General features: G+C 41.4%; 2 protein-coding genes across 2 annotated transcripts; one reads left to right on the top strand and one right to left on the bottom strand.

Moving 5' to 3' along the window:
- Positions 1-10: 10 nt before the first annotated feature.
- On the top strand, positions 11-11,985 carry cog7 (component of oligomeric golgi complex 7). The gene is made up of 24 exons (XM_022238164.2): positions 11-163; positions 909-1,001; positions 1,280-1,324; positions 2,082-2,222; positions 2,750-2,839; positions 3,088-3,156; positions 3,507-3,542; positions 3,796-3,916; positions 4,130-4,212; positions 4,761-4,871; positions 5,255-5,407; positions 5,598-5,649; positions 5,910-6,037; positions 6,244-6,318; positions 6,486-6,551; positions 6,921-7,071; positions 7,403-7,523; positions 7,652-7,752; positions 8,082-8,209; positions 8,382-8,459; positions 8,589-8,703; positions 8,890-9,027; positions 9,559-9,649; positions 9,815-11,985. The coding sequence occupies exons 1-24, from the start codon at positions 161-163 to the stop codon at positions 9,891-9,893; spliced, it is 2,268 nt and encodes a 755-aa protein (XP_022093856.2). The 5' UTR covers positions 11-160; the 3' UTR covers positions 9,894-11,985.
- On the bottom strand, positions 10,423-25,850 carry atp6ap2 (ATPase H+ transporting accessory protein 2). Its single transcript, XM_022238165.2, has 8 exons — positions 25,710-25,850; positions 20,967-21,097; positions 20,566-20,706; positions 20,095-20,187; positions 18,945-19,136; positions 18,362-18,511; positions 13,047-13,148; positions 10,423-12,336 (listed from the first exon to the last, which is right to left on the bottom strand). The coding sequence occupies exons 1-8, from the start codon at positions 25,768-25,770 to the stop codon at positions 12,127-12,129; spliced, it is 1,080 nt and encodes a 359-aa protein (XP_022093857.2). The 5' UTR covers positions 25,771-25,850; the 3' UTR covers positions 10,423-12,126.
- Positions 25,851-26,183: the final 333 nt, after the last annotated feature.

The raw sequence follows: 26,183 nt of genomic DNA, 5'->3' as shown, positions 1-26,183 counted from the left end.
ATGGCGCTGTTCATCAATATGTATCTTCCACATCATCAATGAGCGGCTGATATGACTCGGTGCAAACGCGTACCTGCTGTTGTGACTAATTAAATATCTCTGAATGGATACATAGTCGCCACTGATGAAAACTTTTATTTGAGGAGCGTGGATACAAGTCATGGTAAGCAGCTTCGGAGGCAAATAATGGTGTGGGCATTGGCATGATCAGAGGCATGATAATATAAAATGTAGCTAGCCGTGCGTCCTCTGTGTGCGGTACGCCTGCCACTACTACGACTACGAGTAGATTTTAATGCAGGGCCTACATGTACTTCCGATATTTCCATCATCATGTCCATATTGGGTTAAAATATAGCCCAATTTGTTATGATTCTGTTACTTATCATACCTGTCACTACGTGCATGCTACGTGGGAGCGGGGTGGACGTAGGACCCCCCAGTTCTGGGGTTAACCTGTTACTAATCATTCATTGTGTAGTTTACACAGTACCCTGACGGTGGTTTATATTAAATATCAGCCATCAGAAAGTGGTAACATGCCATGGATGTTCTGCAAAGTCAGTTCATCAGCCTCAGGGAAATGTGAAAGCATTGGCTTGGAAAACACACAGAATTTTTCAGACCAGTTTTAAGTTAGGCCTATAGGGTTTGTGCACAGGGTGTCAAGTAATGTCCAGATATGGAACTTTCTCCATCATCATTTTGAGGTAGACTGAACCATATCCAGCTGTCCGAAAACTAGCTTACCAAATCAAATATCATGCTTTGTTTAACATGTTTCAAGGTACTAGATTTTCCCCTGAGATCTGTAGGGTTCATCACGCCCATGGTGGGCGTAAACGTAGTTCGAGGAACAGACCACGTGCTTTAAGTTTTTCAGGTAATTTTCCAATCTCTTCTACTAGGATTTCTCCAAGTTTTTGGATGCCAATTTTGATGCCAAGGAGTGGGTGAACGCTGCATTCAGAGCTCAGAAGGATGCCCCCGAACAGAAGGACGTAAGAGGACCATTTGGGATTTGAATGTGTGCATATATATCAACCCTCTCCAGATTTCAGCTTTGCAAGTTGCATTCGAGCTGGGTTTCTGTAAAATTTGTGTCAAAATTCATCTTCCACGTCTGTTGATGAAAATCAATTTCTGAAAACGAGTGTCTAGGAGCTGTTTTAGAAATCTGTCTCATGTAAACTGTTCCTCTTCGAGGTGCTACTAAGATGCCCGAAGTACTGCAATTATCCAGCTGTAAGACACATTTTTGTCACTTTTTTCTCTACAGGCCCATGCAGCAACGCTTGTCATGAAACTGCAGCTATTTATACAGGTATAAACCCTCCTTTGGTTTAACAGCACAAATTTGCATGAGTGCCCACAGTCACTCTCTTGCATGTGTTTTCTATATGAACCATAAACATGCACAGGTTCAGTGTGTACACAGTTGGTTGCCAGCACAAAATGACCCAGGGTCTTTTGTGCAGTCCTCTTCACTGCATTTGGTTTACTGCACAATGATGCACATGAAACAGTGAAGCACAGTTGTTGGGCAGCACAAAAGTGCCATCTGATATTCCTGTGAGGGACTGTTGGTGCAGTGCACAACACGACACAGCTGTGCTTATCTCTTCTTTGAGTATGTGTGGTTCTGAGAAGAACCGGGGAATAACTCGACGTTTCGAACAGTGTACTCTGTCCGTCTTCAGGAGACTCCTGAAAACCTTTAAGTCTTACAGCTGTGCTTCTTTGAGGTGTTTACCAAGTGACCCAAAGAGCGACTTCCGCATAGGAGGGTTAAGTTGAAGAAATCCAATCGCACCACAGTTGGACAAAGCTGCTTCTATACAACAACCTGTATTAACCCACAGGACCACGTGAAAGCAAACATGAGAGGTTTTACCCACACTTCACCTGCAATTGATGTATCGGGGCAAACATAAGGATATACATGTAACTTTTCTGTAAAAACTAATTCTTGTAAGAGTATGATTAGAATTGAAATGGCAAACAGTTTTGAACAGACCGCCATCTGAGATATAAAATCAATTTTTTTTCTGAACTCCATTTTGGTTTTATCCCACCTGAAGGAGGTGAATCACTCTCTTGAGGAGACAAGCCAGCAGGCGGTGCAGAACCTCCCTAGGGTCTTGAGGGAGGTTGAAGCCGTCCGTCAGGAGGCAACATTCCTTAAGGATCAGATGCAGCTGGTCAAGGCCGACATCAAGAAGGTTCTTCTTGCCTGTCTTTCTCAAAAAAAAAAAAAGTGTTTTCACAGCACAGCTGTGGGAGAATTGAAGCACATTGTAAATCAGTATTACCTCCACAAGAAACACCTGACACCATTCTACTGTGTCAAGTCGTGCAGCACTGACTGGCAGAAGCACTCAGATGAGAAACCGTATACATGTACCGCGATTAATGTTTGGATTCGTCACTTGCCGAGATGAATACGCTCTAGCCCAGGTCATGACAGGCCTTCTGTTGTCATCCATGAAGGTCAAGGCCTTTGGATGAGACCCTAAGCAGCAGGTCTTGTGTCCTGAGTCAGTGCTGGTTTGCAGAGCCACAAATATTATCATGAGGTTGGTCCTGATTTTCCTGGTCTGCTGGGTGGCACACTGATGTAACACTCTCCGTATTCAGTGTAAGAAAGGCTCTATATGAACAAATAGGAGTGTAGCCGTTTCCACATGGAACAGCTTGGGAAATTGAAGTCCGAGGCTAACAAATTATTTCTATCACTTCTGTTTTACAGGTCGAGGAAGACACCTCCCAATCCATGAAGATGCTGCTGGACATTGACGCTATCAAGTCTCGCATGAAAGCTGCCTCCGATGCTTTACAGGTATGGGTGGTCGTTCCCAAATGTCGGGCACGCTGTAATCCGTGCCACTTTTTTTTTTTTAACCTCCCTCATCCTTCCAAATTCAACGGGAGACTGTGAAAGATTTTGTAGGCTTGAGGAAGGTATCACTAGGTTCTGGCAGAGTGGCGGATTTTGGAGGAAAATATTGAAGGAGTTCAAGTTCACACTTTTCTGATCAATTACCCAATCTCTAATCGGATCTCTCATCCACCTGACGTGTAATCCAGGAAGCTGATAATTGGACCACACTGATGGCTGATGTGGATGAAGTCTTTCAGAGCAAGAACACCCAAGTGGTAAGTGTCCCACAGAGGTATTGTCATAAATTCTCTTCCCCCAAAAATCCCAGTACTGTTCCTTACCCAAAGCTGACATCCTTAGCCAACACACTGTTGTTACTCATATACTGTGCTGCCCAAGAAGTCTTTTGTATTGGATTTTAAGAAGTGAGACATCACTCTAGATATTCTGTATGTCTGTGCTGAAAGGCCTTATTATTTAAGAAAAATTATCACACATGAAAAAAAAAGGAAAATTGATGTCACTCTGTATAAATACTTTAAACCCAGATTCCATTACCTGATGCATTTTTGTTGGCTCAAATAAATATTTGACAGTTATCTTGTTTTGTCCTTTCTTCTTGCAGATTGCTGATAAACTTATGGCAATGCAGCACAGCTTGGTAAGTTGACTTCTTAGAGATTCTCCACGGAAAAAATGAAGTACTTAGAACTTTGAGGACTTGAAAGACTGACACTGTATGCATTGAGGGCATACAGACATTCATTTTCCCAGTAGAAATTGTCTATGTCATTTCAATTTGTACACATCAGTGTGAAACCATGTTCCAGTTAGAATGTCGCACAGCGCCCTCTACTGTGCCTACTCGTAGCTAATAGAGTGTTTGCACATGAAATGTGCCTGGTTTTTGGCAGAATATGCTGGCACACTGTGGTGACTATGAGGAGCGCTGCCAACATCTCGAGACACTGAAGAACCGTCTGGAAGCCATGTTGAGTCCCCAACTCGTCAGTGCCTTCAACACTCACTCACTGGGTGAGTTATGAGTTTCAGATCAAATTAACACATCTTTCCCCAAACCTGCATTGTCAGACAAGTCAGACGTTTGATAGGTCACACCAACTTCATGAACTCTTCTAGTTTGTTTAGATATTACTACAATGGAAACCAAGAGAAACAACATCTTAATATTTCTGAGGGCAGTTGAAGTAATGTCTCAACTCACCTTCTCCTTTGCCTCCTATCTAGAAGCTACCCAGAGTTACGTGAAAATCTTCCTGGACATAGACAGGCTCCCCCAGCTCTACAATTACTACCACAAATGTCATAAGGTTAGTATTTGGCTTTTTACAAGGTCACAGGGTGCATGACCAAGCCACAGCTTGCCAAGCCTACTTATTGAGAAATAACAATCTTGAATTGAAGACACCAGAGAGTAAACGACTTCATCAATATCTGGTTGTAATTTCTGAGGGCCTTATGCACGAAGAACGTCCTCATTAGTGACTGATAAAAAGGCAGGGCTGACTGTCTGGTGCCTGTCTCCATCAGTATGCAGAGTTTGAATGTAGTGGTGGGGTGGGCAACATTCTACCAGTCTCCTGTGGAACTGCAAGTCTCGGTCAGCGAGATGCAAATTGGGTCAGCAATGGCAATGGCTCAGATGGAGATTATCATTGTCGCAGCTGGAGATGGCGTACTGACTTGCCATTGGCTAACAGATGAAGCCACTCTCCTCAAGCACGTGCCTTAGTGGTGGCTTCAGTCAAAATTCTCGGAGGGAGCCTTCAATTCAATCTGGATAAACTGGGGCGGTCATACCTCAAACCTTTCTGAATGACTTTAATACATAGTGTGCATTCTTGTTTTTCTACGGTAGACTTCCTTGTTACAACAGTGGCAGCACCTACAGGGAGAGAACCTGGACAAGCCCCTGACGGAATGGCTGCCCAACTTCTACGACACGCTACTCTCCACCTGGCACAAAGAGGTCGGTAGAGGTCAGGCAAGAGAAGTTGATGATTTTTTCATCATTTGCAGGTTTTACATCTACTGTGATTTCAAGATAAGAAAACGTTTGCTCACAAGTAACAGCTGGTGAACAATGGCAGAGGAATTCCTTCTTTATAATTTATTTGTAAAACTTGTTCTTATTTCAAAATGGTGACTCAGATTGACTTGCGATGACTTTTACAACTTTGTCAACAAATTGGAGTTTTTCTGTTAGCCAGCCAAACCAACATACATGTATTAGTTCGTTGGCAATGGCCAATCCTGACATGCTACCAGCCCTTCAAAAGGTTTACTAACAGTTGACACTCGTTTCTCAATCGGAGTCAATAATTCTCATGCATTTTGTTGCACCTCGTTTAGATCAAGTGGTGCGAGCAGGTTTTCCCTGAGGCAGTGAGAGTCGTGAGTGAGTTACTAACCCAAACACTGACTGGACTCCAACCATCCCTCCCCGCCTGCATGGACACAGCCCTGCAAGACAACACGTTGCCCAACTTGCTGGAACTAAGACAGGTAATGATCAGTCGTTTCTTCCACTCCAACTTCCATCTATCAACATTGAACATTTTCCTGTTCACAAATTGAATGGCATATGTAGAAGTGATCAGAAACTTCAAGTGTTCAAAAAGCACCTGTGCTTTTCATGCCACATTCAAGTGATAGTTTCATTATTTTTCTTTATCAACGAAATTTGTTTTTCCAGATAGCAAACAGATTTACCAAGAACCTTGAGAGCGCAATTCAAGTATCAGTAGGTGGGAGGCAATTTCATGATTTTTTCTCTTCCCTTTTGTAATTATCACTCAGATATCTGTTCGTGGTGTGACGCACATCACACTGTTTTATAACTTACTGATCAAAACAACATGATTTTTGTGCCTTTTTTATGCCTTTTTACTTTGTAGTTTATTTTTACTGACGTGGCCCTTACTTTCAGCCATCAGGAAAAACCATTTTGAAAAATGTGAAATTTTAGGATATTATGCAGCTTTTTCTTTCTACCGTATTCAACCAGGCTCCCCATCTGGCCGGCATTTTGAGGATTTAGTGAATGCCATCCATACCCCGTATGTTCCTTATCTTTTGCAATACGGTCGGCTTGAGAAGGAATACCTGCTGCAAGAACTGAGCTGCACCCAAATGGTATGTTGAAAATTGTCAGGAGCCTATGTGGTTTTCAGTTAGAAACATGCCATTGGACATCATGGTTGGGACTGCCACAGTTGTGAAACTTTTCAGTTGGATTTTGTCATGTACTTCAAAGTTGTCTGGAACAGTAACGCTTATCACTGCTCCCTTAAAAATCGAGCCCCGAAATGATTGAAAGTTTGATCTATTTTTCTTTCCAGGAAAGACGAGACCTGATAGACTGTGCCCAGTTATTGTCTGACTCTGTTGGCAAACTATTCAAAAATGCTCATGAGGTGAGTTCATCAAACACATAAATAACACTCTGTGTTTTAAAATTAGACAATTTTCATAGTCTTGAAAAGATAGGTATGTAAATTTTTTGTTGGAAATTGCAGTCCATGTGGGCCAGTTTCAGAGTTTTTTGATCTGTTAAGAATTCTGAGATTGCACATCCCTGTAGGCAGTGGAGAGGTGTATGGGCTTGACTGATGGCTGCGGCATTGTTGGACTGCTAGACGCTTTGAAGGTGAGTAATGAAATCTGGAAATGGTGCCTGGTTTTTTGATATCTAGTCGTCAAAGTGTTTGAATTGGGTTCCGAGTACACCCAGAGCTGTCGAAATGTAAAGCACAACTTCTGTTAAAGGACACTCTCTCTGTGTCCATAGGCAAGACACTTTGCCACAATCACTTTCCCAAACCAGAAGAGTTCCAGGCACATGTTATATTGAAGTGATGTGAGCTCAGCTGATCACAGTCAAAAGGTTTTTCTGTCACGGTTTTTATTTACCCTCCAGAGAGTTCTGATGATTCCAGGAATGCTTATAAGCATATCCGTCAGTGGTAACAATATTTCGTAAAGTACTGTGATTTTGTTTTTGTTTGTTAACTTACAGGCATTGTTCCAGAACTACTGTCAGAAGTTCCACTCTGCGCTCGACACGCTGCATGTGGTGGGCGGACTGGATAGCACAGCGCCCTCCCAGGCTGAACTGGGAGAGGACTGGAGCAAATTCCAGCATGCGCTGAAGATTATTCAGACATGCGGTACCGTTACGCAAGCAATGAAAATAAGATTAACATCAGCAGCTGATTGGCCAGTTTAAAATTGGTTGCCCTCGATAAATTAATTTTTTTCATCGTTGAAAGAGGTTCAGTAGACACGAAAGATACATCTGCTGGATTTGTCTGTTCAGATGAAAATAAGTATCAATCAATATGACGTTTATTTCCATATTGGTGATTATCAGGAAAAGTAAACCATAACAGTACAAATATATAAATGAACTTTATATATAAGTTTGGAAGGGAAAAAATTGGGTGATGTTCCATCAATTTAATTAAATTATTTTGGGGTTTTTCTTTTTCGTTTTTGCAGGTGAACTCCTGCTTCAGAGTGAGGAGTTTGAGCTGCAGCTGATTGGCTCAATTTTGAATACAGCAACCAATCACGTCGCCGAGGCATTCTCACCAAGTAGGATTACCAACCTCAATCTCACGTAAGAAGAATGCCAACTAGACATGTGCGTCTATCGTGTAGAACGTCCTTCTTAGTCGTATACTCACTTTCAATTAGTCACATTTTTTCAGTATCTGTTTAATCTGTAGATATTTCCTTCCCATCTAGCCCACTTTCTGGTAATCCGTTCAAGGAGTATAACTACTTGGTTGTAGAGGATCCCGTACAGCATGCAGCGTTCGTGGATCTCGTCGTCAAACTCAAACAAGGTCAGAGAAGTCACCTAGTAAGAAAATATTGTAGGGCTTTGCCTTCCATGACCAAATGTCGAAGGGCCGTTGAGATTGGAACCGTTCTTAGCAAATACTGGGATAAGCAAGATCAGGTCAGAACCAGTCATGATCAGCGCACATCACCTCACATTAATTTTAGCGCTAATTGCTTGATAAATTTGCTTACCATCTTTAGAAAACTGGCTGCAGTTCTCCCACTGGAAGCTATTAAGTATCTTTTCAGGAAGAAAATCAATAGCAGAAATTGGAATAAAACACACGCATGTTCTGGGAAAATTGGTTCAGCTTTTGCTTCTTGTCAACAGATGAGGTGTCTCTAATGAAAGAGGTCACAGACAACATGCAGAAGGTCAACGAGCATGCTCACAAGTTCACGTTCAGCATTGTCTTCCATCAGTTGGAGGCCCAGCTGATGCAGATATCCAATATGGAGGTAAACAAGTCAGGATACAAGACTTAGAATGTGAACAAATTGCCTCATAATTGGCCAGTGGACCTAAGTTTTTCAGAAGAGCAAGGGAGATTTTATGGACAATAAAATGCTGGAGAGCTTATAGAGATTGAACTAAGTTCTTTCATTTACTGTGCATTGATCATTTCTCCAGGTTTGGACAGCAGAGGGTGGCATGCTAGCTGCCGAACTTCCAGAGTACAGTCTGTCTCCTCTGGAGTACATCACCAAGGTAACAAAGTATTCAATTTTCACCTGTCCTGAGAAATATATTTCAGCTCCCAGGTTTTCCCCACATTTGGTAGATTATCCGAATTTTACCCCTGCTCATTCTTCATGCCAAAATTCTCTCACCTTCCAGATCGGGCAATATTTGATGACCCTTCCACAGCAACTGGAACCCTTTACGTCCCAGGAGCATCCCAGCCTAGAGAAGGCCCTGGAGACAGGCAAGCTACCCTTCCCTCCAGAAACAGGTAACAGAAGGAAGAATACATCATTCTGTATTACCCCTGGCCATCAGGCTTATAACGACTTTGGCGTTGAAGCCGCATATGCAAGACAAAGACAGTTCTCTGTCATGTAATCAGAAGAGGACGGCAAGCAAATTTGTTTGGTCCATTGCATTGATCAACCGTCCAATCAATCAATTCTTCTCACAGGCTCGGCCACACCAGATCATCTGGCCGATTATTGGCTGGGAGCCATTGCCCGGGGAACCATGCACACCTACGTGGAAGCCATCTTGAAGATCACAGAGCTCACACCGAACGCAACAAGGCAGCTGGCAACAGACATAAGTAAGGGTTGAAATCCTCACAAGTAACCTAAAACAGGAACAGCCCTCAAGATAAAAACACATCCAACAATCTTCCTGATCTTGGACAGACATTTCCCCCAAGCTGATATTTGTTGTATTTGAATCTGCTACTCACAAAGATATCTTTACTTTCAACTTGGACCGCTTGGACCTGGGCCCAATTTCACGGCGCTGCTTACCGCAGAATTCTGCGCTTACTGTCTCCATTCTGCGCTAACCACGCAAGCAGAAAAATTCTGCACTAACCCTTTAAGCATAGAATCCTTAGTTGCAGGATGTATGCATGCGCACAAGCCAAAATTCCACGCTAACCTTTAAAATACTTTTGCCGCAAGCACAGAATTTTCTGCTATGGTAAGCGCCAATTTTTCACTTGCAGTAAGCAGCCCCTTGAAATTGGGCCCTGAACAAGACCTTCAACTGAGACCAAAATTTTGCAAGTCCGATGGACACCCTTTCATCTATTTTGACTCCTGAGACACCCACTAACTTCTTTTCTGTTTTGTTTCAGACTATCTCTGTAATGTATTGGATGCTTTGGGTATTCATGCATCTGAATCTCTGAGGAACATTGAGACTCTGTTGAAATTACCACTCTCACAGTGAGTATGGTCTTCACCCCTCATCCCAATTACGAATGAGCAGGGCCTTTTTACCCAATTGAGAATTTTTAATGCTGCCTATGTAGCGGGCTGTGTTATTTGGCACTCAAACCATTAAATAAGCAAAGTGGTTTGTTCAACTTTCAAAAATGTTTTTATTTCCAGGTACGGGGAGACGAGAGGGACGATGCCCGATCGGTTTGTTCACATCATTGGATCCATCAGGAGTGCGCATGAAACTTAGCCAGTGGCGGTTCGTCCAATCCTCACTCTTCAAAGACACATTGCTCCTGATAGCTTTCTGGTTTGGAAGCAATGGAAAATAAAACGATTAATGCAGACATGCAGTACCGTGCCAAAAATCAGGAAGCAGATGTGCCACGGTTTACATGAAGCTGCGGGGTTTCTTTTTTGGGGGGGGGGTGTGGGCCCGGGGAATTTTTTGTTCGCTTTTGTTTTCTATTGGGATTAAGAAAAACAGGTGAAGTAACGTCAACCATTGGATCATTGTATTTTTTCCCTTCTAATTAATTTTTTGCACGAGAATTCGATTTACTGTAAATTGCTTTTTGTATATATCAGGCCTTACGATAACCGGAGACTAATGTACATAGTTTTTATTTCCTATTTTTAGATACGCTTTAGGCAACTTCCAATTTGTCAGTTGCGTGGGTAAAATATTTCGGTTGTCATACAACAGAGTAAGTCCATCCAAACTCAAAAACTTTTCTCATATTTTCACAAAGAAAAGGTCGACACTGAAGGCACAAACATAAGGAAACACACGAGAGACATTTATTGTATTTGTACAAAAATTAACAGCGATCATATACAACACTGACATACACATGTTCAATGCAATTAAATTTGGAAAATTCACTTTCAGACGAAATAAAAAAACCCAGACAGAAATAACCTTCCTGTTACTCGAAATCTCTGTCACAATTATTCGTGACAAAACCATAAAATCTTCTGCTTTGTGACAGAGTTAATGGAACAACCATTTTCCATTCAGCGCTAAATTGCAAGGAAATAAAAAGGTCCGTAAATTTCAGAACCGATTGCCGACACCATGACGACATGTACGTCTTATGCACTTCGTCCACAACAATTCCGTCTATCTACCTGCCAACCTTTTATCTTTTTAGCTCTTTTAACACCCGCTGGGATTTGATGGTGCGGAATCAAATTGTCACCGCGACGACTGACGATGAGTTTTTCCTGCGGGAAATTGCCGCAGTGAGGTTACATGGCAACTGATGACGTCTTGGTCCAGTCATTGTTGGCGTATCACAATCGTCGACGCCAGTTCATACACTTCACAAAGACAAGCCATTGTAAAAACGTATCGCCGCTTTTCGTCTTACTTCTTGAAACCAACTTTCTTCGACGTGTTCCTCGTCGACAGAGAGAACAGAATTTCACCAATGTACATGTATATCAAATTACACGACTCCTGTCAGAGCCGACTTCATCGTCAAGAGTTGGCTGGCTTGATTCGTAAATTTTCAGGTTTATCGATAACGGCGTTTAAAAGCACAGGTTTCCTGTTAATTATTACTTTAATATCAGTAATATTCACACTATCTTTCAGAAAATTGAACATGTGCGCTCTGCATTTAAATGAACGTCAGTTGACATTTTCCAAAGTGTAAATTTGGACTCGCCACAATCTACCTTTATCTTAGAAAGTCAATAAAGTTGATTGTATATTTCCCCGATAATTTTGTCTCGATATAATTTGCACTAATACAGTTAGAATTTTTCCCAACACCACTTGGGTAAAAATTGCATATTACATATTTTCTTTTGTTAACACCAATAAATACACATACATGTATACTTATACAGTACTTGCTACATAGAGGGGAAATTATACACCGAATCGAAATAATTTTCTTTGAGTTGCACTTCTTGTCTAAATGTTGAAAACTAAAAGCAAAACTGCGAACTACTTGACTATTTCTAATCCAAGACTAAACAGTTCCTCGTTACTTCACGGGAGACATGATGAAATTAATTCCGAGTATAATCACAATTGATTTCATTTCAAACTGACGTAAGTTCTGTCAGAGAGCACATCTGTACTCGACTCGGACAATTTTGTATCTTACTCGTGATTTTCTATGGAAGTTGTTTTGTATGCACCTGTAGATCAATATTTCATATCAGATTTTGTGCCCTTGTCATGTTTTTTCATTGTTCTCACCCTAATCAGTTACATTCTTTATAAAATGGCTTTGTAGGAGCAGATGTGGACATCTGCAATGCTTATCCGTAAAAACAAGACGGCCATTTCTGACAAATAAATAAACTGAAAAGTAGTCGCAACAAAACCAATTTATCTGTTGGCTTGTTCAGAAGGGATATTAAGAAATCAAAGGTCATGTTGAGGGATATGATTTAATTAGAAATGGAATGATTACGACAGAGGATTACAACTTTCAGCAAGATCAGCTTAAACCGGGGACTATATGCTAATCAATCTTCATCCTCTGACTTGTCATCCGGTAGATGATTGTATCTCCGGGATCGAGATACCAAAGAGCGTAGCTCACTGCATAGATGGCTAGAGCGAGGAGGATGCCCATCCATAAGACGATGTTAAAAATGACAGGGTAGGTCTCATCGTAGGGCGTGGCTTTGTTCCCAATCGTCTCCGACGGTGGGGGACTGGTCGCAACAGCCTGAAGATTATCAGATGAAAAAAAACCTTTTGCATTTGAGATCGTGCAAACCAGATAAAATAGAGGGTTCTGGGCCAGAACGCAGCTAAGCCCTTACACTATGGCTATAAGTACATGCACATGGGAATACAGAGGCACACTCCAGTCACTGTTCTTAATATTGCGATGTACACGTTACAATACACGTTTTAACTTACTGAACACGGGCGTTTCACAACAGTGGGCCCCCAAGAGTTTGGAACGCACTGGCCAATCACAATGAGCTAAATCTGTCGACCCAATGCGCATTTGGGTCGGCAGATTTCGCGCATTGTGATTGGCCAACGCGTTGCAAACTCTTGGAGGCACACTATTGTGAATCGCCCGTATTTTTGGAGAGTCCTAAGCGGGCATGTCTGCTTAGTATCGACAGTCATGCTTAGCGGTAACAGGCTACTAACTAAAATTTGATTTGGTGCACATCTATGTCACTGATTCCTATAGTTTATTTTTGCTCGGCAACAAAATTTCCTGTGCAACTTTTTTTCAGGTTGGCAACTGCATGGAACTAAGCTCACGTCGAGATGTGTCACATGAAAAAATGCACAAGACGAATTAGGAATACAGAGGAGCAAATATAAATTCTGCTTAAAGTCATTTCACAAGGGGAGAAATCCAAGTCCTATGACAAATCATCCCTGGAGTCTTTGAGGCAATATTTTTGCTCTTACGAGTAGAGATCTGCTCTGTCTACTGACGAACGGTTCCTGATGTGACGTCATCACTTCTATAAGCAAATCACCGTCATATAGGCTGGCCATTTCGCTGGAAAACTGAAGCACAGAGGGGAGAAACATTATCAAATATTAACATATCGTTGGGGTTGTACTTCCTAAGGTTACTGTATTTCCCTAAAGACCATACATGACGCATACCGGGTGTGTATACGCATACCGGGAAATTGGGTAAGAAATGGGGTTAGAGGATTTTGAGCGACACTTAAGTAAATATCACTGCAAATATTATTTTGTTGCTACTGCAAGTTTGCTGTGCACCATAAACGGGTCCACTGGGAATGCCAAGGGGGTTAAGTTACGTGCAATCGTTTCATGAGATGTTATCCAATATGTGACACTGACCACTATAGCCGTCGAAGAAAATAGATTACAACAGCGCTTATACATGCTTGTCGCTTGAAAAAAATAACACATTTCAAATTCTGCAGCTCAAATAAAATTGGAACAAGAATCGTTCCTCTTTAATTCCTTCCCCAATTTCAGGGCTATCCGGTAATAAAATCGTGCAAGCGTGTGACTGGACGGTGAAGAAAACATTCCGCGGTTGTCCTCAAAATGTCACAGGTTTTAATTTCAACTCGGCTGCCTCGAGCCGAGTTGAACGTTCCACACACAGCCAAATAACCAGTCTGCCAAGCTAACAACATCGATTCCGAAGAGCAGTCGATTACTGCACGGCAAAAAAATAGCCCCTGAGGATCGCTAGTACTTCAAAATAAACCGATTTTATCAATTTACAGCTTAAATGTATGATGGTAATCCCCACGGCGGAAACTCAAAATGATAAGCAAACTACTACAAGCTATGCGAAGGAATGTTCACAGAAATATCCAATAAATTTCTCTTCGGACCAAGGAGCGGAGCTGTTTTCACTTTCGTCAGTCTTCCCGCTGTTTATTTTATTAAAAAGTTAAAAGGCATAACCGCATCGTGACGATACTGACATACTATCATCCGGCACAATTCCGAGGTGCACTGTTGGGAGAACAGATATAATTAGGTAGCCGTGTATCGTGCGTGGCGGATTATTTCTCAGCGTACCCTCTTCAAGGCTCGTGTAGTACCACTAATTGTCTTTTCTGTTTAATGAAAAACTAATTAAGGTAATGCCGCTTGTGAAACAAGGGCCATGTACACGCTGGCAGTAATGGTAATTGTGGGGAAACACGTGCATAGTTGTTTAAACCATCGCGGTGCATGTCTGAAACTGGCTGCGGTACCGACTGGTCTTACTTTTGTGCTTTTCAATCAGTGAGTAATTGCGAATTTTATATACCAGGTAAGATATGGGACGGACGGGTACCCCCCTTACATGTCCAATCCCTATACACACTCTAGACTATGTTACCAAACACATCCCCCTAGAAGTCTGTAAAGAATTCCTGAGATTCCGATCAAACAAGGACCAACACAAAGGCACGGGGGGGGTTCTCTCCGTCCCATATCTCGCTTCAAATGGAATTTTACTTTCTATGAAGGCACCCTGTGAGAATAGCAGCGCTTTGCGAGTTTCATCTTCGCGAAAGTATCACTTATACAGGTATTTATGACTCGATTCAAACGGTAGAAGCAATTTCATTGCAGATCGTCTTGAGAGAGGCTTCATGACAAATCTCATGAGTATCGAGCCATGCCAGGATGTCAAAATCGTATATGGGAACAACTGGTTATAGGCCTACGTGATAATTACCATCACACCTTTTGCAGTGAATAGACACGCAATGCAGTAGAAGGCTTGATGAACATGAGTATTGGTCTGTGTCTCTTGTAGGGGCACGAGGGGAGGGGCGGAGCTAAATGGTAACATGTATCCCTGAAGTTAATGCGTGGTGCTTTCCATGAGGTGAAATTTTGTTTCAGTCGGCAATTTTCTGGGACAGCGTCAATTCAGTGCATTTTAGCAGGCAAAATATGGCCAACTCATAACATCGACCTCCCTGTTTTGTTGTACATAATTAGAAATGTCTAGTCTATGAACATATTCGACCAACTTCAGCACACTTGCCTTAGACGTAACGCTTGGTAGAGACAGATATATTCAATAATAATGCAAAATAATTACTAGGACATCCGTGAATGATTTCGTCGTAAATAGCTATTTTTAAGACAAAATTCATAATCACTTCCATGTTAAATGGAAAGCAAAACTGCGACCTATTTGGTCGTGTACTTCAAATTACCCATCCTCAGAGAAGCTCTACACGCATTCCGAATTTCAATGGCATAAAAATGAGGAAAAAGTGCTAAAGCATTAGTGATTTATTTTCTAATTTTGACATCGATCGGTGACGTCAATGGTTCACCACGGCAACCGCACTGCCTGGTTACCGATGTGAGAATGTCTGATTTAGCGCTCAGAGGGAGATGACACGGCATTCCGGCAGGTTCACGTTGTGTGGATGCTACGTTGGGAATGAAAACACCATGAAGAACACATACATGTGTAACGACTTCAATGTCTTTGTTTAGCTGACGAGCGAAGCCAACAGTAAATAAGAAGATGTTTGAGTCGCTTTTCAATTCGTTGATGTCTTAACGCCACATGAAATGTTAACGTCATATAAAATGTGTGAGCAGTTTCGACTTACACTCGACATAAACAAGAAAATCACATTTAGAAATGAAAACAAACTTGTCATGCAGTGGAAACAAAGTCTGAGTTCGATCGATCAAAAAGAAAAGCAAAGCAATAAACGGGAAAAAATTCAAAAAAAGAAATGCAATGCAGTTGTCCCAGCTTTTAATTTTTAGCACAACACGGCAGGTGGATAAGTTACCTTACCCCTTTCTGGAAAGTCGGACAAAAAGCACTACAGCCTTTTACCATCCTCAAAATCCCCTGGAACACACATGAGCGCCTTAATTTCACAATGGGACTACACAAAGGTTTGCTTTTTTTTGTATATTTACACACGTTTGGTTCAGCAAATTAGGAAAGGACGGCGCACTGAAGATGACATATGAGACTCGCATATAGCATCGATTGTGGTGTTTATTATTTCTGCGCAGTATATATTGATAAAATGCGTGACCGAGACATTACGGCAAAACGCGCCGAATTCTTGATAACGAGTTCGGGGGAAACGATCGGGCGACCGCCGGCAGGAGCGAAAACTGAGCACACAGAAGGAAAGGTTGGCTGAGTGGAAAAGAGAAAAAGACGTGCGTAGGGCAGACGTACGTATCCTGCATGCGTCTCGTCCAGAGCGAGAGGTCTCGCGTCGATTCACCTGCTCAAGAAAGTATCGTGATACGAAAGCATGGTCTTCACATGTACCGCGTTTCGCTCACGGCGCCTGGAGGTATCCCCTGTCAGGCCTATCATAACTGACTTTCGATAATAGAGCGTATCGTGGTCTGGAAATAACATTATATTGGAGTTCAGCGCCACGGCTGCTGATGACGTTCACAGACACCGGCAATCCAGCCAAGCATTTTATAATTCTTGGAACTATAAATAACTCTCGACAAGACCCTCGACCTTGAACATTACAGCACCACCATCAGGAGGTGCGTTTACGATATAACCCGAAAGCACAGATCGTCGTCACTCGGATTCTTGCCAAGACCTCCCAGCCAACCCTCCTTGACACGAAGGTTCCCATTTGACAAGATCATACTTTTCTATACATCGGTGTTCCTATGTCAATAACCAGAAATCCTCTAAGTTTTATAACATTACTGGGTAGCATTTACTGCCCAAACGACATTGAAACTTTTCTTACACTTTGCAGATAAGAAAACCTTTATAATTCTAAAGAAACGATGTTCATTCTTTATTAAAAACCTGTCTGCAGAAATTACACTGCTCACCTTTAGTAAAAGCTGTACAGGCGAACAATCAAAGTGACCAATATCATTAAAACAGTTCGTGAGATCGAGGGAACACAACTCAACTTCTAATGGTAAAACTTCGACAAGACAGAGTACCAAACCGCACATAACTACATTTTTGCGCCGTGGGCTGTCTGCGACCAAAGATGGCGTCGCCACGTGTCACCGAATGACAGATTCATTTTCCAGTTGTATCAATTCCTGCTGGTCGCATTTCGAAGTTGAGGAGAAAAAATGGTTTGTGCTTCTCCCCAAAGACAGGGTTAGGGACAGGAAGACTCGAGTCACGAGCTCGACTAAGGCAGACGAGAGGGCCTACGTGACTGGATATAGGGCGCGAGATATGATATCTGTTGATGACTTGTATTAGGTCACCGGGGTCATACAATACTCGAATATCCAGCATAAAGATAGAAACGGGTAGAAAGCAGCCGGGTTGGACCACCATGCGAAGACAGTTAACTCATTTTCGAGGCATATGGGCCGATAAGGGAGACAGGCTTCCTAGAAACTGAGGACTATGATGGGGGTTTAGAAATGTCAAGATTCGGATATGAACGCGAGTGAAGTCTTGCAGAGTTCCGGACCTTGTTCATGTATGATAGTACTTTTTTACGCCTTACGAGCTACTGTTACCCAGAATGTTTACAGCGAACATAAAATGTGGATAACTAATGTCATTGATCTTTGGACTTAAGGTAGAGTATCTTCATCATCTTATTGTGTACAGTCCAGAGAAACTACACTTGAATTGCTCCAGAAAAACATTTAGCGACGGGGTTTGTCCACACATTAAATCTGATGCTGACTGGATAGGCAGATGGTGTGAAAAGGTTGCAGTAGTTTGTTGGAGTTGTAAAAGCTTCGACAGAAATCCAAGTACCTCTTAGTTGCAAACAAGAGAACCAATTGCATAATCAGACTACTATATAAAGCCAAGTTTAACTCGTGAATTTGACACACGACATTCAAAGCACTTCTACGAATATCTACCAGCAATATCAAGATGTTTTCTCCTCGGACTTACATTAAAATTAAAAGAATGTAGTCTCTACTTCTAGAATGTTCTTGAACAGGTTGCGGAAAGAAGCTGTCTCATGAGGACATTTACCAGTGTAGTATAAAACCCAAATGCCAACCTTTACCCCTGCCATTTCTTAAGAATCACCAAGAGCCCCAGGAGGCTTTTGCATGATTAACTGTTGATGGAGTTTGCCTCTAGACGACGAAAACCTGAATACATTAGAATCCGTTTGCTTTGGGCTGAAAGCAAGCCAAACCACGTTGTATTGATACCCCTTGAAGTTGCTTCGATCGTGTCACGGTGTTCCTGCAAGATGGTGGGCTCGACTGACTTGAGGACGGATGCTATATAGCAAAAATGGAGATGGAACGGTAATTGAAGGAGAACTGACCTTTGAGATGAAGGACGATACCATCCTGGCTGCGTCTTGGGCCTGGGTGGAGTCTGCTCCGTACTTGCTCTGAATGACTGACAGGCCAGCCAGGGTGAAGGTAAATAGGTCCGGGATGTTATCTGTGACTACTGTTGGGTCCTCTCGAAGCTGTTTGAGAACAAAATGAAAATCGAAGTCAACGATAGAAATCAAGTTGTCTGAATTCCCAACTTTGCCATAGGATGTGCCGTTTCAATAGGTCTCTCACCATCAGCTTTGAATAACTACATTATTCAAAGCTCCAGGTTTCCCTTCATGTAATTTTATGGCTTCAAAACAATATTCATGTTGGGAATTATCGAACACACTGAAGCCAATTTAAACGGTAATCTTCATCGTGGTATTCCACAGCCAATCGACCCTGAGGAATTGATGATATTACGGCACCGACCTGCTTGATTTTCTACGAGAGCTTTATTTCTCACAAAATATTCACTTCTGGCTCAAACGAGCACTGGTCGGAAAAGCATTATCCACCATCAAGTGATGCACGTTTCACACGCTCTCTCCCAGGGAAATGACGTTTTACTGCAGTACGCACCCTGCCGGTGACCTCCCTAAGGAATTGCAGTTCGCTTAGCAGAGCCACGTCGGCCGGGTTGGTCAGGTTAAGGGAACCCAGTCTACTGTCGGCGACGATTGAACCATCTCCTTTTAGAAGCGGAAGTACCTCGTTCAGCGTGTCTGGTAGAGTCTTGAAGACACTCTGGTACTCAGCCGACACGTGGAAACCCTGCAAGAAGAGATTTCGACACAATCAGAGCACGGCGGGATGAACATGCTCAGCATACCTGGAGGATTCTCCAGAATATTCCTATACAAAGAACATTCTATACAAAGAACATTCCGATACAAAGAACATTCCTGTACAAAGAACATTCCGATACAAAGAATATTCCTATACAAAGAACATTCCGATACAAAGAACATTCCGATACAAAGAACATTCCTATACAAAGAACATTCCTATACAAAGAACATTTCTATACGTGGTTTTTAATTATAATTTTAATTGTAGATTTATATAATTGATATTGTGTAGTCATATTATTTTTGCTATTTTTATAGGCCTATGTACAGCAAAATTGAATATTGTTAATCGAAAAGGCGCTTAAGAAATGAAACAAATATTAAATATTATACAAAGAACATTCTGATACTCGGCCTCAGGTAATTTTGTCCCGCATTCGAACCTTCCACCCTCAAGGTTATACATAAGACTGAACATAAATCCATCCACAAACAGAGTTCAATCATAAAGATCAAGACTTATTAATAATTTCAACATATTTTTTTCTGCTCTTAGTATTCCTACTCTACTAGATTAAACTCAATCAACTTGATTCACTGATTTGTCATTTATAAAAGATCATTCGAGGAAGGTTTAAACCAACTACATGAATATGAAAGCTCTGCGCTGAGTCGGCAAGAAAACTGTTGACAAGTTTCTTGTTTATCCATCAGATACTTAAAACATTCGAATTGTTGCTGCACTTTGGCATATTAGCAATCTAATCATCGCTTAATAGACAACCTCTCAATTTATGATCCAACCACCTAGCTATCCTGATAAAGATGCAAAACCGCCTCCACTGGAGAGGAAATCCAGCATCTTGAAGCTCGAGGGACTAACTCCAGAGAGGCTTTTGCGACACCTGGGGAACGTTTGACGTCATGATTACGTAGCTGACCTTAATGTCTGGCGTGAGTTCAAGAAGTAACGGTCGATCTCCGTACATCGATGTAATTGTGTCTACTATCGTCCGCAAGTCTACCGCTCCACTCTAGAGATAAAAACAAAAGTATCAGCTGACGGTTATGCCATAAAAATTACCGTACGAGTTTATAAGCGTACTCACAACACGTGTAAATGGGAACTCGTGTCGTGTTGTTTAATGAGTCCAATTTATAAAGATAAAACACAAGACGAATTAAAATGATCCAATCTGCTTTCAGGTCGCGAGTTTTTATTGCAAACGTGGTCTGACATGCAATAACATTCGACAATAATTTCGCCCATTAATGATGGTGATAAAAACAATATTCTTCGCTCTACGCTCTGTGGTTTCGTATTGAACATGAACCCCCAAACTTGTTCGTCTACAAAAGCCGGCGTCAATACTGGTTGGAATCTCGGACAGAAATAAAACAAGCTGACTTACTCCGCGCACGGGATATTGCAGGCGGGTGCTACTTCCCGATTCAAGAGAGAAGGAATTATCTTCGGTCTCTATGGTGATTAAGATGTTGGCTTTGGGCCGACGAAACAAATCTCCAACGGCTAATCCAGCCCATTTTACCGCCTGAAACAAAAAACATTATCCTTCATCCCACTTAAAAAACAAAGAGAAGCAAGCTGTCATGCAGTTTGCCAACATCAGTATAGAACACGCACACAAAAAAAATCAATTTCAGTGAAAATCTACATCAAGTGCTATTCCGTGAGGTCTTTCAGAGCAGCAAAAGTACAATAGCATCAAACGCAAACCTCTCATTCCTTGAAAATATACGATCGATAGTCAAGCGTTTTTTTAATATTTCGAAGCCAAAACTTCCAACTTACTTTTGAACTTGACAAACCCAATGCAAGAGACAAGACATCCGGGACTTCCGTGACGTCAATCGGCCCAGCGTCTCTCTGGAATTCCACATAGCTGGGTGAGTGTGCGATGAACAACGTATCCTCGCAGTTAACTGCAGGAAAATGTTGTAAAGCGTCTTAACGAGATGTCAGTTTACAACGGAATCTACACAAAAAGGAACATACGATCGGACGCCACTTTTCTTTTCACTGAACGTTTGTCAAAAAACACGCATTGGCTACATGCATGCAGCGGGAAAAATCAGCCAAAATATTCAGAAAAGGCCGTGTCAAAGTGCCCGACAAATCAATTTCCCGATCACATATTATGACAGTTTCAAGGCTTCACTCCTCAACGTGAAGCACGCAGATCATTTTCGTCTATGTTAATCTCCAGGCGAATTGCCAAACGGAAAGACCACTTATGGTCATTGAAGTGCACCGGATCATGATCGGCCATGTACATAGGGAATCTTAACGAAGCCACCATTAACTGTTGGTTTATTCGAGAGAATTATAGCAGCGAGAGAATCTTATTCTGGACACTAGCGTCTGCGACGACCTGCGCAAATCCTATCCATGAGAACCACTCACAGACATGAACAACCGTTCCAGAAAAACCTGATAACATACGATGCCTTAGGCCAAAGTGGCCAGAGCGGGCCCGCAGGTGGCTGGAGTGTAAAAAGGTCCGACATGCAGGCTGTCACAATAGTACAGCACGTTGACCATTCCGCACATTTAGCATTTTTTTCAACGTATTTTTTTCGTCGGAGAGCTGAAATGGTCATAACAACTCACATGTGTTTGGACAACTGCCAATTAGGCACTTAAATCGTCTTATAACTCAGCCGGGGTACGAGGCGAATGCCTCCGTCGCTTCGGGGGTTATACTGTTTTTGACCTGCATTTTGGCGAACACAGCCCTCAGTGGAGCAACAAAAATGCGCACAAAATGTTTTTCAGCGATTTTCTCCTGAAATCATTCGGGGAATATTTTCATCTCCTGGGTTTAACATCAAACAAACAGGTCGCTTATTTTTGTGATTGCCACGTTCTCGAAAATTGTCTACGTGACAAAACCTTCAACATTGTAACTGTAGATGTATTTTTGGAAACGATTTTATTTCATATATATTCTCTTCTAGACCTACCACAGTTTCAGATGTGCGGCTTATAAAATAAATCCAACGCATAAGTATACATCATGGTGCATACTTTTATTCCGTCAACTTAATGAAATAACGAGATGCGGAGTCGATTTCGAAACATTAACATTCCAGCACCTGATTCACAATGCAAGCTTCTTGGTAATTTGTCAACCTATAATCATGTAGACCTAATGGTAGAAATCTGATACAGGTTCGCGATGACTGATCTAGAACGGAAACAAGCATCAGAGCCAGAAATACACACATACAAGCGACGCCATCCCGCGTGCCTAAAGTGATGGGTCAATCAAATGGCAGGTTTTTGTTCTATTTTTCAAGCGCATGTCTACGGGATGTGTGTCAAATACAACATCCGGTGGGGATATTTCGTTTGGCTCACGCAACGCGGTTCACAAAGAGGGGAAAAGTGCAAAAACAGATTTCCAATCTGACTTCGGAGAAGAAAAACTTTGCCACTCCCCTTCTTCAAAATTAAAAGTCCCATTCTTTTCATTTCGAAGAAGAGAAATCAAACAAATATCTGGAAAAAATTATTATAACCGAAGCAGAATTTATAAAACTTCTCATCAGGATAAATTTGCAATTTCAATCGTTTTGACCTGCATGAAGGTTTTCTTTATTATAATATAGATCACTTCAATTAAAAATTTTCCCAAATACAGTGTACTTCGATCCAAATTTTGCTGATTCGAATCGTCCATTAGTCACTTACAAAATCCCTCGCACTTCACTCGAAAACAGGAACATTTCAGAGACTGGAGTCATACGACAAATTTTTAAAGGTTCTGATGGCGTCTCTGAGAGATCGCGTAAGATCGCGATGTTTCAATAATGAAAATGAAACTGAAATTTTAAGTCATTCAACGACGAGGTCCATCGCTACGAGCATTCCTCAAACACGTTATAACTATACTTTTTCTTTTGAAAAACTAGCACCCTATCTTCTTTCCACGCGTCGAAGTGTTACAACTCAAAAAGGGGCAGTCTTCTTTGAGAACTGCAATAAAGTTACATGTACACAGAGCGTTCTGCACAACACAAAGGCTGACATTTACTGAATATTTCTCTCAGGTAGAATGCTTCAGCTTACACTGGTAAATCAATAACTTTCATCAAATTATTCGAATTGTTTGTAGAGACTTTGTGATTTCATTGTACTCTGACAAGGAACATTAAATTGTAAAAATATAAAAAATAGGGATAAACCAGGATTCCACATACTGTGCTTGATATCATCAGCCATGCAGTCAAAATAATTTTACCAACAATTCGCCAAAATGTAAATATTAAAGTTCCAGTTTCAATAATCAATTTCAGCGAATTTCTTAATTATTGCTGCATTATTTTCACATACAGGGTGTCCCCCAACCCCAATACAAGAAGCAACAGCAAAGTAATATCTATCTTCTACTGTCAGAAATGGTGATTTGGGGAATTAAATTAAAGCTTATGGTGATTTCTACTTAAACTTAAAACTTAAGTTGAAGTAAAGGCTGCGCTGCGGAGATATTTTTTAGTTGAATAACAGTGTTTGTTGTGCTTAATGTAAACTTTCTTGCAAGTGTATGCAATCACTAAATCCAAATCCTAAATTATCGCACAACTGTTTGGGTTCTTCACTTTTTTGAACTTTCTTTTCAGTCCTTACATTGATCAAACTGATTTTTACTTGAGAAGGTCATGGTTGTTTTATTCATTGTGCTGTTGTCGGTTGATGAGTTTGCCTCAGAGAAAACAACTCCAGTTAATTTGTAAGAAGGCGATGATCTGAATTTATTCGGCATAATTAACCACTTTGAACCATTTCAAGATGTTGCCTGTTTGTTGGTGAAAACGAAAGGGGTATTTGGAATCTTGTTCAGGTCAGTATCCTACTTCTGTAGGTCTTTCCAATGATATCATGTGTTAAACAGGAGGTTAAATGGCGTAACAGAATTCTGATTGGAAAGAACACAAAAGCAGTTGTCTAGCAGTATCTCCACACCGCATCATCGGATCTAAATGAAGTCTTTCATTTTGAAAAAAAATCTAAGCTTGAATTGGACACCAAAACAGCATTCTTTGACAATTTTTATCTTAGGAGAAAACAAATGATACTTTTAGGGGATGCCATTTTTGTGGGGAGTCACCCTATACACATTTAAAGTGTACACATTGATATGTGCAAGCAAGGCGTTTTCCAGAGCATTAAAAGGTTGTGATCTACTTTTTTCATCCCTTCCATTCTAAACTTACCTAAATTATTAAAATCAACGACTTGGCTGCCAAGAACACAAAGCCACTCAAGCAAATTGTCCTCTGTGCTATTTCCAACCAGGTAATCAGATAAAATAAGGGCATCAATTTCATTTAGAAATCAACCCCTTGAAGTTTCAGTGACAACAAATGAGCCTATTCTCTGAAGAAAAAAAACATCTAACCCATCTGCATACATGTGCCATCCGATTTCAAATCATTCCTATGCAGACATGGGGATTGAATTCCTGGCCCCTACCTGTAACGCTTTATATGTATTCAAAGAGTTTACCGGTCTGAAGTCTTCAATGAAATGACCCAAACTCAAAAAATGTCTTGAAAGGCCATCAAATCTAACAACCAGTGGCTTAGCGAGGGGGGGGGTCAGTTGGCAAATAAAGGGTCAGTCGGCAAATGAAACTGAAATTGACATCATGAATTATTGATGTACATTGACCAGTCAACAAATTGACCCTGGCACACACCCCCCCAAAGAAAATGCCTTCGCTACGCCGCTGCTAACAACAGCCCAACAGTTTAGTGGATGTGTTCCGACCCCAATTTTAAAAATCTACAGAAACACAGTGAAGGCCATGTACCAAAACGCCCCTTCACCCCCTTGAGCCCATTCTAGGAAACATCCATCTCAGCACAAACTGTTTCAGACAATATCTGATTCAAAACTGCCGAGACGGTGTTGGAAGAACTGAAATAGAGAGGAAAAAAGATTTTGGCATAGGACTGCACAACACCTGAGGCACTAAGATGATGGCGACAAAACTGTGAAATGCACTTTGGCAACAAATCACAGCCGGAATGTGTGAAATGCTGGAAAAACATGATGACAATCTGTGAAAATGTGCTGTAGTACGTAGTTTGCTTGCCTAATACTAATAACAACAACGTGGCTCTTGTTTTATTTAAATTATTATTATTACATATCATGAATATACAAGTAAGTACATACAAATCCCTATTCACAAAAAGTCACTATTCTTCAGTGAACCTGCTCTCCAGCACAACCAAAAATCGCACTCTTGGTCTGTTTGGAGAGAGCCTCTTGCATCAATCATGGACAGCAGCAGTACATACTGTACATGTACAGTACATGTACTTTACATACGTGTACATGTACAAAGGCCTGTGTAACTATATAGGGCCTAATACATGTGCATACAAAAACACGTAAAAATTTTACCGACATTTTAACAGTCAAAATACTGAGTGATAAAACGGAAAACAGACAGTCAAACGGAGACACTATGAAGTTTCATCCATGATAAACGATAAATGGAAGGAATCAAGTGTCTATACCCACCGAATGTGCAAAAACAAGCACAAATTGAGAGGAGAATAATACTCAATAGTGCGGCAGCCATCTTGTCATGGGACTAGTCACGTGACAGATAGGAGAGGATCGCCCTCACGTTTTACACGGCAGCTCTTTCCGCGATCGATCGTTCAGCACCCGAACTCCGCACTCTTTTTCGGGCAAACAGACCCCTCATTTGGTGTAATTCTTTCAGATACTGGCTGCTTGATGATCAAGCTTCAGCTGACTAAGTGAAGCCCGGTCTAGAATTCTGTCAAAGTTTTATCTGGACACCCGGAAACTCGACTCGTGGTGGTAGTTGTGTAATGACGTCACCTCGGAGGCCATTGAATTGTATTAAGCCTTATACAACGTGTGCAGTCTGCTTTTGTATGATACGCTATTGCCGATATTAAAAACGATCGTTCGGTTTCGCAGTGACGGGTCTTGCTAAAAACCGAAAAATAGGGCACAGATGGT

This window comes from Acanthaster planci, linkage group LG14 (assembly GCF_054643075.1).
Source record: "Acanthaster planci isolate LZ-2023a linkage group LG14, COTS_SCS, whole genome shotgun sequence".
Classification (NCBI taxonomy): Eukaryota; Metazoa; Echinodermata; class Asteroidea; order Valvatida; family Acanthasteridae; genus Acanthaster; species Acanthaster planci.
Note: the sequence above shows the minus strand (reverse complement) of the source record. Positions and strands in the feature narration are given on the sequence as shown.

Coding starts and splice junctions, on each gene's coding strand:
- atp6ap2 (XM_022238165.2), bottom strand. CDS start 25,770: ATGGCTGCCGCACTATTGAGTATTATTCTCCTCTCAATTTGTGCTTGT. Junction 20,188..20,565: donor TGCAATATCCCGTGCGCGGA/GTAAGTCAGCTT, acceptor TTTTATCTCTAG/AGTGGAGCGGTAGACTTGCG. Junction 13,149..18,361: donor TATCGTCCTTCATCTCAAAG/GTCAGTTCTCCT, acceptor TCTGTGCTTCAG/TTTTCCAGCGAAATGGCCAG.
- cog7 (XM_022238164.2), top strand. Junction 3,543..3,795: donor TGGCAATGCAGCACAGCTTG/GTAAGTTGACTT, acceptor GGTTTTTGGCAG/AATATGCTGGCACACTGTGG. Junction 7,524..7,651: donor ATTACCAACCTCAATCTCAC/GTAAGAAGAATG, acceptor CTTCCCATCTAG/CCCACTTTCTGGTAATCCGT.